The 15,000-nt window shown below is 34.3% G+C and overlaps 1 protein-coding gene across 1 annotated transcript in view; it reads left to right on the forward strand.

Moving 5' to 3' along the window:
- Positions 1–15,000, forward strand: part of LOC144974132 (neprilysin-2-like) — a 215,422-nt gene that overhangs the window by 176,340 nt on the left and 24,082 nt on the right. The window contains exon 5 of the mRNA XM_078917034.1: positions 1,441–1,557. Coding sequence (XP_078773160.1) covers positions 1,441–1,557 — 117 coding nt within the window. The remainder of the gene's footprint in view (positions 1–1,440; positions 1,558–15,000) is intronic.

Raw genomic sequence — 15,000 nt, forward strand, 5'->3', positions numbered from 1 at the left:
TATTAAACTCAATTTTCACTACCTTGATCATTCGATCTAACATGTTATCACATTACTTTAGTGGGTAACATTATTGATTAGGAAGACGTAATAAAAGGAAACAATCATGTTTGGTTTTGTATTGTTTTTTTTTGTGTTTGTTTTGTTTTTTTGTTGTTGTTTTTGTTTGTTTTTTTGTTGTTGTTTTTTTTTGGTTGTATTTTTATTAATTAAAGTCTTTCCCATTATTTTGTTGGGTTTATTTTCATTGACTTTCTTGTTTGAGAAAAGAAAGAGTCCTTCGTGGTGAATATATTAATGAATGCATGAATGAATGAATGAATGAATGAATATATGGATGTATGAATGGATGAATGAATGAATATATGGATGTATGAATGGATGGATGAATGAATGAATGTATGTATGAATGAATGAATGTATGAATGAATGAATGAATGAATATATGGATGTATGTATGAATGAATATATGAATGAATGAATGTATGAGTGAATGAATTAATTAATGAAAGAAAGAATGAATGAGTGAATGAAAGGATGGATAAATTGATGGAGGAATGAATGAATGGATGAATGAATCATTAATGATTGACAAATGAACATTTTGTTATAATATATCTCAGGTCGTTAAATGTGAAGAAAGCAATGAGTTATGCAAGTTAAACGAATCCCTAATCTTCCAGTGTGAAACGACAGCTGCAATGTGTTCGTGTATACAACGTTATTTTACATTCGCTGAAAAGGTTGAATAAAAACGCACACTCTTTCCGTTTTAATGGAATCACCTGGTGACTGACATCACAGACCGTCACACCACCAAGTAAACAGTTCTTATTCATCACCATTTCAGTCGGGGTTCGCTTCTGATGTAGCGTTTGCGCCTTAGAGGTGCGATGTCTCGTCTTGGATCCGATAATGAGCGTATTTATTGACTATCTAGATGGGTGACGTAATTTTGGCTCCGGCGATGTGTTCTTGTGTGAGAACATACTGTTACATAATATTATATTATCCCTCTTGATGCTGTTGTGAATTGTACCTGACTTTAAACTGGCCTCAGATCTGCGCGTTTTAAGAGACTAATCGTAATAACTGCGAAACGACTCGTGTTCCATTTATTCATTGATACTATTTTCTTGGTAAAATCGATTAAGTCACTGCCAAGCACTGATAAAACTCCTTTTTCATAAATACGCCACCCCCCCCCCCCCCCCACCCAACCAACCAAAATCAAACAAATTATACCTCATGTAAAAATCGATTAAAATGAATCACATCATGTCAAAAGCTTAGGTACTCAGGAAGATCATTGAACGTTTTAGAATTTCCAGGAATGTTGTTAAACTGCCCAGGTCCAAATGGGATTATATTTCTAATACTGTATTTTTTAAAAGACGAAAATGACTTTTATTTCTTCCTGTTTTTCCCTTTCTGTTCCAGATCGTTTATCTGACTCATTCAGCCCATCGGATAACAAGATAATGACGTCATCCAAAGCCATCTTCCGGTCTTGTCTTTTCCGGTCGGAAACTCCGGACACCAACATTAAAAATATAGGTAAGAAAATGTCGCTGGCTTTATTCTTGGGTTTAAGTTAATGACCTGATTGCGTATATGTCAAAACTTGACATTTAGATACTGTGTAACCCAATCGTCAAAGATTTTTTCCTCTTTTAAATGAACTGTCGTTGCGCAAGTTTAAAAGAGATTTCAATAACGGCATTTCCTTCAACTGAAAGTCTCCAGTGTATTTCTAAAGGTCTCGGTATTCTTCAACAGTGCTCTTCATAATACGGCTTGGTGATCAGTACTGATAAAAAATATTTTTTAAAATAAAAAATAAAGTAAAATTCCCTTTATTCATTCCATAGAGGAAATTTGTCTCCAGGGGAGACTGGAATAACCCAGGCGTCAGCCGCAGGGCAGCGCCGCAAATTGAGCTAGGGCGAGGTGACTTGCTCAAGGTCACACAGCGCAGCTGGTAATCGAACTCGGTACCTTTCGGGTACGAAGCGTAGACCGTACCGCTGAGCCACGCTGCGCCTAAGAGGTGTAAGAGGCATTATGGTTGATATCTGCTAAATTGAAGTACGTGGGTTCTACACTAAGAAACACATCAATTGATCCACATCGAATCAACTTATGGGCCTAATTTTATCATTGTCGTAATGGGCAATATATTGCGTCATTTTTTAAAGATTTCTATTACGACAATGAGCCCTTAAGAATTGGGTTATCAGACCTGCAAGTAAGTGCACATCGGCCCATTTTATTTCTTGTGAACAATTGTGTATTTTATGAAAGGAAAGCAACACTGTTTCGAGCGCTCGTACGTCTTAGCTGTGATGTAGATAGTCCAATCCATGGTGCAAACAACTGCATAATAACCCATTTTGAAATATTATGGGTTTCTTGTAATTAAAATGGTAAACACATAATGTTAAATTTACAAAACCATTACCAAAATTGTATGTCTTGATAGACCAATGACATTTCCGAATAAAGCACTCTGTTCACAATTTTAAAAAGACTTATTTTGCAAATGGATTATCATTGAGTAACTGGTTCTGTTGGATTGAATAAATGCTACAGAAATCCAGATAAACTTAAGCTCTATTGTCGTTTTGGCTCAGACTATTATTTTTGGAATTTATTGCTAATTTAAAACATAGTTTCTTAATTTTTGAAAGATGTCTTTTTTCTTCCTAGTTGCAATAAATGTAAAGCGATTTGAGCACGTTTAGTGGATATTGCGCTATATAAAAGCTCAATTTTTATGTCCACCTGTTATGTGTTTTTTTTTATTCAGTATTATTAAGCGGGTGGTTGGATGGGAGCATCACCCTTGAATCATATACCTATGATGTTCGCATGGGTGTACGATCCGATAGTGATGTCGTTTCTTCTTCTCTTTACTAGCCTATCCTGCTTCTTTGGTTTGTGATTGTATTTTTGACAGGGGATATTTTTTTTCTGTAAATCTTCTGCCTGTTTGTTCTTGGTTATTTATAATTTAGCTTATGATATCTTTAGGTTATGATTTTGATTTACATTTGTACTATTTTTGTTAGATTGCTTGTTTTTTGTTTCAGCGGTCTCTCATATAACCTCAATTGTGTTGGAAGAGACCTAAAGCAACAAACAAACAAAAGAAAACAGTATTATTAAGCAGATAAGCTGTAACGAAAACAAAACATAAGAAGAATTTGCACTTTTTAAAGAAAATAAAGAGGGAGGAGATAAGACTAACACATTGGAGGAATGATGTGATCTGTTGAGACGTCCAGCGCAGAAATAGGGTGTTTTCTGAATAGGAAAAATATAATTTTAAGACGTAAATCATCGAATGAATAGCCAGTCATTTTTTGCCTAAAAAGTTTTTAATCCACAGACACAGAATATATATCATCATCATCATCATTGCCTTTTTCACCCTGGGTCAGGGTATAGGCCACAGACAAACAGTTTCCATCCTTCTCTATCCTGAGCCAACTTTTTTATCTCATTCCACGTCTTACCACTTCTCTGTATATCAGCTTCTTTTCTGTAATTCCAGAAACTCTTCGGTCGCCCAAGCTAAAAAAAGGATTTGTTTTGTCTGTCTGTGTTTCTGTAACGGTTTGAGTTTAACGGAAAGGGGTGTTAACCCTTTGCCAACCCCCAACCTGGAGGACCAGGTGACTCAAAGATGGGGGAATCACACACCATTAGTCGCCGTGTGGTGTCCGGGGTCCCTCAACTGAGAGGGTCAAGAATAGCCCAACGTCAAGCCAGCGTGTCGTAAAAGGCGACTAATGGTGTGTGATATATATCAGTTAGGCAAAATAATTTCTCTGAATTTTATGTCACCATATTGTGATATTTTTTTTATATACAGAAAAGGTTTAATATGATTTTTTTAGTGGCCGGATAGCTTAGCTATTGCGCCCGCTCTCTCTCTCTCTCTCTCTCTCTCTCTCTCTCTCTCTCTCTCTCTCTCTCTCTCTCTCACTCCCTCTCACAACCGGATAGCTTAGCTAATGCGTCATCTCTCTCTCTCTCTCTCTCTCTCTCTCTCTCTCTCTCTCTCTCTCTCTCTCTCTCTCTCTCTCTCTCTCTCTCTTTATTTATTTATTTCTCTCCCTCTTCTTTCGTTCTCTCTCTTTCTCTCCCTCGCTGTCTCTCTCTCCATCTCTCTCTCTCTCTCTCTCTCACACACACACACACACACACACACACACACACAACCGTACAAGTTGGGACCCGGGCTTGGCCCACGACCCGTGGTACTTTAATTGATATTCATCTGGCACCTTTTAATTCTCGTTATTAGAAATATGACGTTTTGATCCTTAAAAGTTTTCTACTCATGTTGAGACATTTAATTGAAAATTGGCATTGTATTTCAGCTATAATCTTTCTTTATAGTGTTACTGTTTTCAATGCTGACAAAGACCTTACTTTTTTTTTAGTATAGATAGAATGCGCTTGGCCAAGGAGTTCACAACATTGCCATCCGGAATTATAACGGACCAACACACAAACTCTGTGTAACCATGAACGTTTATAGTCAGGTTGATACAGTTTAGTGAGAACAACTCACAAACGCGGATGGCAAAAACAATAACAAAGGCCTGAGTGGCGTCATCTGCATACTATCTATAGAAAGAGCCGTTTCTGTGTCACGGCCACATCTTTGTAGTGAAATATCGTGACGATACGTTTTTGTGGCGGTGGGAATTGCAAGGGTCGTTGAAGTTTTGACGTTGACTTTGTAGATATTGCAGTATGATTGCGGGGTTGCTAACCAGGCTTAAGTACATATAGACAAATGGGGGCTTGGGGCTCCTGTTGCCCAATTATGGGCTGAAGGCAACTTGGTCCATTTCCAATAAGCGGCTCATGACTAGCGAAAAATGGAATTGCTATTGCACCATTCTATGGATCATATGCTATAATTGGCGTCCTTGGATCAAATGAATCCTCTATAAAAACAAACACATCTATTTATAAAATGCGATCGAAATCACACTCCTATTTATTGTTTATCATATTAAGGGGGGGGGGGGGAGCGACACTAAAGAGTCATTTTTTTTATTTGGTGAAATATCCTAAACTTCTATGCACAGTCATAATGTATATGTTTGGGAAGGAGCATTGCATATAATCTTTTTCAAAAAAAGTTGCCCGTTGCTATGGAAACGACGCCATATTGGAAAATAAACAACACATCTTAAAAAGTCAAAGGTTTTTTTGTTTATCAACAGATTACCATAATAATTTGGCCAGAGGTAGAAAAAAGGAAAATAAAGAGGCTCTGGAAGCCCGATTTTTATTTTTAAAATTAGAAACTTTAAAAATGAAGTTCAAAGTTATTAATCAATTATTCCCCTTGAAAAAAGTAACATAATTACAAATTACTCATAATTTTATTTTTTTTAAATCCGGCTTCTAGAGGACCTGCGTATTTGGATGACACTCATTTGTAGAAAGTTTGAAGATTGGTTGAAAACTGAGGGAGGAGAAAATTATAGTTTTGAGAAAAACGCAAAAACTCTCCTCTCGCTCTCTTATTGGATTGTGACCACATGACATAATTAAGAACAAAGTGATTGGTTGTTGAAGATAGAGGAGAGTTTTTACTTTTCATTGATATGTTTTTGCCTTTACTTAGTTATAAAGACTATTTGATATTCTTTCATGAAATCAGTCCACTGAAACTAAAAATCGGCAGGATTTAACCATACTATGGGTCACAAAATACGTTATTTTGATTCGAAAAAAAACTGAAGATGAAGTTCTCATGCAATTTTTATGCAGACAAATGGTCACATGACAACATCCCACCAAAATCTAATTTTAGCAAACTGAATCAAAAGTCATCATTTTTAATGTCGCCCCCCCCCCCCCCCCCCCTTAACCAGCCAGGGAGGAGAAAACTTTTCACACTTTTTGAATGTGTCTTTTCTCTTTATTTATCTGAATACACAAATATAAATAGTAGCGAGGTGGGGCTACTGTACAAGAGGAACCAAAATAGGAAAAGTAAATGCAAAATATATTTAATATCCAACACACTATAACACTGTTCAAAAGTTTTGAAACATCGTGAGAGCAAAATTGTTACAAGAGAGATAAATATGATATATTCTGTTTCAAAAAATTGTTTTATTACATCTTAAATTAGTCTACAATAAATGAACCAAAACAAACTAGTTAATTTTTTTTTTACATTTTAATCAAACAATATATTATATAAAGGGGCTCATATATTGCAGCAATACCAATAAACAACCTTTTGGTCCTTGGCTTTTCCCAAAGGATTGGCAATTTTAAAAATAATATTAGAACCCCTATTCGCTAGAAAACAAGCAGCATTCATTTATTAATACAGTCATCAAATCGTCAAGATATTAAAATACAAATTATTACAGATTAAAGTGCAAAAGCTTATAACAAAGATGAAGATCATTGTCTGTTCCAGATTCATCTGGAATAAATATATTTTGCACATTTTGGAGTTTTCACTTTCATAGCAGTTTTGCCGAAGGATGGAATGAATACACTCCCGCATAATGGATTGACGTTATTGGTGTGGTCACAAGTTCAGTTTAATATGCTTGCTTTTTTATTGAATTTTGACAAGAATGCACATAGATACTACCTGTATAAATATTGATCAAAACGCTTTATGAAAACAGAATGCTTATGGATTTGTAGCCGATTCCACAGAGAAGGGATGAGTAGGAAAGAATGAAAGAAAGAGAGAGAGAGAGAGAGAGATAGAGAGAGAGAGAGAGAGAAAGAGAGGGAGAGTATAAAGAGAGATCATCACTTCGGTTGTCAAAAAGAGAACACCAAAACATTTTAACAATTAAATAAATAAAATTGTTATATGATACACACCAATGCCTTCTTACTTGATTCCGTGGCGTATGTTTTTTGTTTGTTTTTTACCCCCAAAAAGGGGTCCTTTGCAAAGGGGAAATCCGCTGACTGTCTTTGGTAGATGTTTTAGCCTCTGGGCACGTTTTGACATTAGAAGCGAGAGCCATCTTGCGTTTGACTGCAAAAAAAAAGTTTTCGGAGTCCTCACCGCCCATTAATTATTCCTCATCAGAATCTTCATGCTCCTATTTTTTTCTCTGATGTTTTTTTTTTCTATTTAGAGAGTTAGTGGGTGGGAAAAGCAGCGAAGGGGCTCTTAATAAGCTAGGGATTCGGGCCTAGGGGCATCCTCGTGATTTCTGGGTTAGAAATGATACTATGGTAGGATATATAATATTATGGTGATTGATATCATAATGGTCGTATTTTCTGCATAGAATTTATATAGTAATATTTATAACAATAGCAATCATATTCATCTTCTACTTCTTCTTCTTCTTCTTCTTCTTCTTCTTCTTCTTCTTCTTCTTCTTCTTATTATTATTATTATTATTATTATTATTATTATTATTTATTATTATTATTATTATTATTATTATTATTATTATTATTATTATTATTATTATTATTATTACTATTATTATTATTATTATTATCATTATTATAAAACCACCATTGTTCTCTTCCGGTTCAAAACTCATTTGAAGCACGTAACCCGTCCTCCGGAGGACAAACAATGAATAGGTTGCATATTGAATCATAAGGTAGTATAACTATTTTAGTAGCAGAATGTATAGGTAGATTTTCATGATAAGGGAGTGTAAAAGAGCGAGGATGGATGATCTTTGTTTACGACCGGCAATATTTAAGCTAGAAAGTAAGATACTGAAACCAGAGGATCAGTTGCACAAGTTATGTATCCAGTCCACCAGAGGACTGGTCAACACTTCCATGGAGATTGTGACATCACATTATTGGTCCATATTGTAACCAGGCAGGCCATAGTTTGAAACCACCTGAGGAGAAGAATGTTTTGTAGAATGAAAGAAACATGGATATGATTTGTGGACAGGGAGGCTGGACTCTCTGGTTCCAACAGAGAAAGATGGTCCCCACCGATGTGCTTGAAGAGTACCGTTGTAATCGACAAGGAACAAGAGAAATAAGTAAGGAATGAAGTAGGAAAGTACACCAGGAGGAGGTTCAACCGCCTTTGTAACTTGATGTTCATTATTACGGAATTTCATCTTTCTCTAAAAAGGAATCAATCCTTAAGACTGGGGCTCAAAACTTATGGTTAGAAAGTTATACCACGTCGTATGCATAACCCCACTGTAAGCGACTTATTTTTTTTATCCATTCAAACCTCTTAAGCGACATAAGGAAAGGAAACTTAAGTTTCAAAGATGTTTATGTATCTGACTCGTATCCGACTGCTAGAAAATTTTGTGAAAAATCGATTATATCAGAGTGGGTGTATTCGCACCTATGTTTTGACGGTCGCACTTTTGTTTTGATGGTCGCACTCTTGTTTAGATGGGGAAACGTTTGATCACAATGGGAATAACAAAGAGAGATAAACATAATATGATATGAAAGCTTATCTCATTAAATTTCTATATAAAACGTTAGTGTTATGGGTTTACTTATCTTATACATGGAAAAAGCAATCGTAATTTTGATAGATTTCTGATGGGAAATAATTTATCTTTAATGCATTTGAAAGTTTCCAACGTCGTTCAATTATTAATACCGGCCAGGTGTCTTGTTTCATAAGGAACGTATTTTTTTTTTAAAACGGATAAGTTATAATGGAAGGTTCAAGAATTAAAGAAAACATTTTGGGCCCTCAGAAACGACGTGGCACCCTCTTCTTCTTCTTCTTCTTCTTCTTCTTCTTCTTCTTCTTCTTCTTCTTCTTCTTCTTCTTCTTCTTCTTCTTCTTCTTCTTCGTCGTCGTCGTCGTCGTCGTCGTTTTCGTCTCATTTTTGTGGCTGCAGGCAATCAAAGAATGACCCCTCTCTAGCGACCCCTTTCATTTTGCTATGGACCATAATGAAATCTGGATCTTATTCAATTACTTTATATAATAGCCTCTGTGGCTTTAGGACAGAGCGTGATGGATTGAGCAAAAGAAATATTACATCAAGGTAATGCGGTTAATAAGTTACGCAAGATGGCGGTTGTTTATTTCCCCATCTATAACATTTTATTTGATTTGCATAGGCTAGACTTCCGGAACAGGCATCGAAATAAGGAAAACTAATCGATATAATAATATGTAATCGATATGACATATTGAAATTACATTGTCAGCTAAATGAGCTTTTGAGAGTAATCATATTACCTTCAGCTGAGGCACGAACATAAAAAAAATGACAGGAAAGTTGTTTGAAATGAAAAGATTTCCAAGCTGTATGCATTGAAAACTGTTGCTCTTAAGGAAATGACAAATGACAGTACTAGAATTGATTATATTTATCATCATGTGTGTTGCTGTGATGAAATGGCACGTACTTGGACCAACATCATAAACTATATTAGATATGAGAATAGTATGTGTCGATAACTAGAATAATAGCAACGATAATAATAATGATGACAATGGTAAAATCATTTATAAGGATAATAATGATAATGATTATAATGATAATAATAATAATAATAATAATAATAATAATGATAAATAGAATAATAATAATAATAATAATAAATAATAATAATAATAATAATAATAATAATAATAACAATAATAATAATAATAGTAATAATAATAATAATAATAATAATAATAATAATAATAATAATAATAATAATAATAATAATAATAATAATAATAATAATAATAATAATGATGATGATAATGATGATGATGATGATGATGATGATGATGATGATGATGATGATGATGATGATGATGACGACGACGATGATGATGATGATGATGATAATAATAGAATAATAATAATTATTATTATAACAATAATAACAATAAAATTATTGGCGGTAGTATAATAATATAGTAGTGAGTGGTGGTGTCGACGATTGCAGTGGTGGTGGTAACGGTTGGGAGCGTAATGATGATTACGATCTTACGTTCTTGATGTTTGTTCACAAAACAAATGTTTAAAACTGCAAAAAACGGATTCTATCCTGATTTGTATTTTGTATCATTTCCTTTCCAAAAAAAAATGTAAAAATTAGTCTTTATATTACAGTTATGGCATCAAAATGTTATACTCCAGCACGTTTTCCTCGAACTCCTTCTGGACATGCAAAAACGTTCGTGGAAACAGTAGTTCGAGGAAACCGTGCCTTGCCAAAACGACTTGATGGGGAGGGGACAGGGTGGGGCAGTGTGGCTCAGCAGTTAGTATGGACTTTGAAATACACCCGAAAGATACCTAGTTCGAATATCCATCACCTTTTGTGGCCTTCAACAAGCCACCTGGCCTTAGCTCAATTTGCGATGCTGCGATGCGGCTGACGCCTGGGTCACTTCAGTCTTCCCTTGGAATAGACACGAAGACAAATTTCCGCTTGAGGATGAAAAAAAAGGAACTTTATTGTTTATTTACTTTTTTGATATAATGAGGGAGATGACTTTATACATGACATGTTATAAGCTGTAATATTTGTGTTTGTGTGTTTGTGTGTGTGTGTATGTGTGTGTGTGTGTATGTGGAGAAAGGGAAGGGTTGGTTTCTCTATCCCAAAATCCATTCACCATAGTAGCCAACCATGTGCAAATAATGGCGCGTGACATTGAAATTAAAACAAATGGCGAAATGATAAGAATAAGTAGAGAGGTGTCGGTTATGCGAAACGGTGTTGAAGTGTGTGAATGGCTGTCTGTCTGCATGTGTATAGACACACCTGCAATGTAGATAGATAAACACGACAAACACATACGTAACTGTCAGTGTCACAGTAACTTTTCGGTGGTCGAAATGACATGACGCATTAAAAAAAAAAAACCTTTGATTATTATATTTATCTTTTTTTAATCTTTTTTTTTAAATTTACTTTGGCTGAGTGAAATTAGTTCGAGGAAACCGTGTTCGAGATAAGAATTAGGTCGAGGAAGGAATTAAATGATTACAAAGAATAATACGGTAAAAAAATCGGGACATTCGAATGAGTTCGAGGAAACCGTGTGTTCGAGGAAACTGTGTTCGATGTAACCGTGCTGGAATGTACAATGTTTGCGTGTTACTTGGAATTGAATATTTTATCTAAGTATAGATTTCCCTCCTACACGTTCCATCTTTAATCAAATTATAATTACCCTTTTCCATGTTAAATGTTAATGGCATGACATTTTGCTTCAAATTTTGTTTTTTTAATTAAAACTTCAAAAACTTGAATGTTTTAAAACATTTTAAAATACACATACTATTAGTTATATAATATGTCTTTGTTCTTTGGAATTGTCGAAGATTGTTTGATACAAGTACGTTTTAAAATGTCAGCATGACTTTGTAAAACTGAGATGAGAATTAGAATAAAAAGAAAAGAGAGAAAGAAAGAAAGAGAGGGAGAGGGAGAGAGAGAGAGAGAGAGAGAGAGAGAGAGAGAGAGAGAGATAGATAGATAGATAGAGAGAGAGAGAGAGAGAGAGAGAGAGAGAGAGAGAGAGAGAGAGAGAGAGAATAGACGCCATGGGAAGGAGAGAAATTTTATAGTTATATTTTCCATTTGGTTTTTATTAATTAGGCCACCCTGATAAAAAAAAGTATATAAGGCACTAGATTGGTTTATTTTGGTGGTTGGGTTTTTTTAAATTTTTAAATTTATCTTTTTAAATGTCAATTTTAATTTTATTTTTTATTTACTGTTGTTGTTTCTATATTTTTTAAATTAAAGGTTTTGATGCCACCTCTCTACATTCCATTTGGTTTCATACTAGTACGAATATCAGTCTAACAGTGATAGAGTGGAATAGAAGCTTTGATTTAATTTACAAAGACATGATGTGGGCGTTTCAAGTTTCCCTTTTGTCAACAAAACTCAATGAATGAGACACTAAAGACGAATGAGAGATGTGACAATGAAGGGATTGATGAGGCGAATCTTTATTTAGTTATTTATTTTTTTACAGCTTCAAGTAGCAACACTTGCATGAAATCGAGTTTTTATGTGTACATCAAAATGCTACATTTTTTAAAATGAGCTTTTATATAGCGCAATATCCACTAAATGTGCTCAAAGCGCTTTACAAGGGGTCCCTGGCCAACAGCAACATTAAACATTTAGGACGGGACATGCCGTCTGTTAGGCGATGTTATAATTTTTTCGGACAGAGACAACGATGTTAACGGCCAGGTACTCATTTTACACCTGAGTGCGGTGAGAGAATGTGAGTAAAGAGCCTTCTCTAAGGACTCAACTATGCGCCGAGCGAGGCTCGAACCCATGCGAGTGTCATGCCACTAGACCACATAGCCGCACATGTAGCCTTGTTTTAATGGAGAATATTTTACTTTCTTGTGTAAGTTTGTTTTATTTTAATCATCTTGTTACAGACCAACGATTAGCGTGAAGGTAATAAAAGATCACATGAAAATCGATATGCATCTAGCTAGGTGCCCGTATTTCCAGGCTTGATAATAGAGCTCAAGTATGGGCCTGATTTAATATTGTTGTTATGGAGAATATTCCCGTTGTTTTATCATTTGGGTTATCAGACCTGCAAATAAGTGCATGTCGGTATCTATTTATTCGAATTTTTTTCATTTGTTCTTATGTAAAAAATGACTATTTATGTTCACTGCTAAAAATGAATTTATTGTGTTGATCTTGTGATTCATCTTAACACTGAACTTTTGCAATGTTCATTTTGTGAACATTTAAAATCCAGGAGTGTTTCAAGTGCTATTTATTGTGGCCTGGAAAAACATAGAAACAGATAAATAAATCAACATTCATCATTGAATGCCTTTTTTGTTTGTTTGGATAACCCATGCACGTGCGGTTTAATGACATTTACATCACAATACTTTCAAAAGGAAATAATCAAAGTAAAATAATCACGATCACAAAGCATCCAGTCAACTCACAATGCTTTGGAAGACAATGAAAAATAAACGAATGATGAATGAAGTAATGAATATAATATGCACAATTTTCGTGTGCATTAACACGGTTTCACAATGTCCTCAGAAAGTCAAGTGGAACCAAATATGTATCTTAAACACCATATTATGTTCCCTGTGCATCTATTTGTATAATCTCTCTCCTTCATTTTCCACTGTCATGAATGAGAAATGTGTGAAGACAAACCCGAAAACAGGCAGTAACCAATATTGAAAGAGTACAGATTAATTGGGTTGCTGAATCTGTTAGTTCGGATGGAAAGCAAAGTGCGATACACTAGTGCAAAATCCAAAAGGTAGCAAGTTATTGATACTTACTGCCGGTGTTTAACGTTGCAGAAACCGAGATAAACTTAACTCTCCATTGGCCTGAGGGTATTCAGGACAAACAACAAATTATGCAAAACGGTGCAAATCATGAACTTATTGATTACAAATTGAAATCGAAATTAATTTCCATAATATTACCCTCTGGAATAACAAATAACACAATCGCATGTGATTAAAATTTGTACCTGATAAAACCGTGGAAATATGTCACATGACTGCCTTAACCCTTTCCTTACCAACCATTTTCAGAATTTTCCCCAAATTTTCACACCCACCCAACACAAAAATAGTTTTTTATTACTCAAACAGGAAAGCAACAAATACAGTATATATGCATAATATTGATCAGCAAAATGAACTATATTACACAGTGTCATGTTTTATAGCTATTTTTCTTTATATTGTGTGATTTACAAAATAAATATGAATGATAAAAGTGCTGGTTGGATCGTGACAAATGTGACGATTTTCCTGTGGTTGCTAAGGAGAGGGTTAAGCAATTGAAACCTTTAATGTGACCCATCGTCTCAATAAGATATTATGTCGGGATGAACCAAATCTCATAAACGTTGTTTAACCGGTGATCTTTAAATAAAAACAGGTATTTAAAAATTTGGCCAGAGAACTCGTGCCTCAAATATCGATGGATTTAAATGACCTTTATCTTGGCAAAAACCCTAAACCCTGGCGAAGACGGCCACACTTTTAAACATATGTTTTCCAGAGTAAGGCAGTTGACTTGTTTAGTAAAAGTTAAAATAACACTTGATGTAACATTTTTGTTTTTATTACTTTAATAATAATAATAATAATAATAATAATAATAATAATAATAATAATAATAATAATAATAATAATAATGATAAATAATAATAATAATAATAATAATAATAATAATAATAATAATAATAATAATATTTCTATAGCGCCTAAGCATCCCTCAAAAGCGCTTTACAATTACACACACACACACACACACACACACACACAAACACACACAGGCCAATACATATGTATAAAAAATAATAATAATCTGTTTAATCATACTTTACTCATACAAAATAATCATATTTTAACCGCTTTGTTCAACGACCTCAACAACACACGTAAACTTAACCCATACCTTGAATGCTTTACTACACGTTCAAATTTAGCATTTAGATCAACACTACATAACACTGTTTTGAGGCAATGAATCAGATATAATTTAATTGGAAACCGAGCGAAAGAATACAAATTAAATTCACAGCACAAAAAAAATGTCTTAAAATATTTTCCTTGTCCAAATTTTAACCAGCCACATGCAATCTCTGACAATAACCCAGTAATGAAATCCCCAATAAATATAAACAAATTATATGGCCTATTTTGGAAGAAAGATGGAGGATTAAATTTTGTTATGAATTCAATTTGCTTAAAAGCATCCCGCTCATAAGATAATAGCACTGGCTATTCGTTGTGTTGCACAAAACAGTTCATAAACAGTTTTTGAGAATTTTGATAGAAATATATGCGTGTATATATGTATGTATGTATGTATGTATGTATGTATGTATGTATGTATGTATGTATGTATGTATGTATGTATGTATGTATGTATGTATGTATTAGTATGTATGTATGTATGTGTGTATGTATGTATGTATGGATGTATGTATGTATGTATGTATGTATGTATGTATGTATGTATGTATGTATGTATGTATGT

The sequence above is a fragment of the Berghia stephanieae genome, chromosome 5, assembly GCF_034508935.2.
Source record: "Berghia stephanieae isolate SIO BIC M18660-M18661 chromosome 5, UCSD_Bste_1.3, whole genome shotgun sequence".
Lineage (NCBI taxonomy): Eukaryota > Metazoa > Mollusca > Gastropoda > Nudibranchia > Aeolidiidae > Berghia > Berghia stephanieae.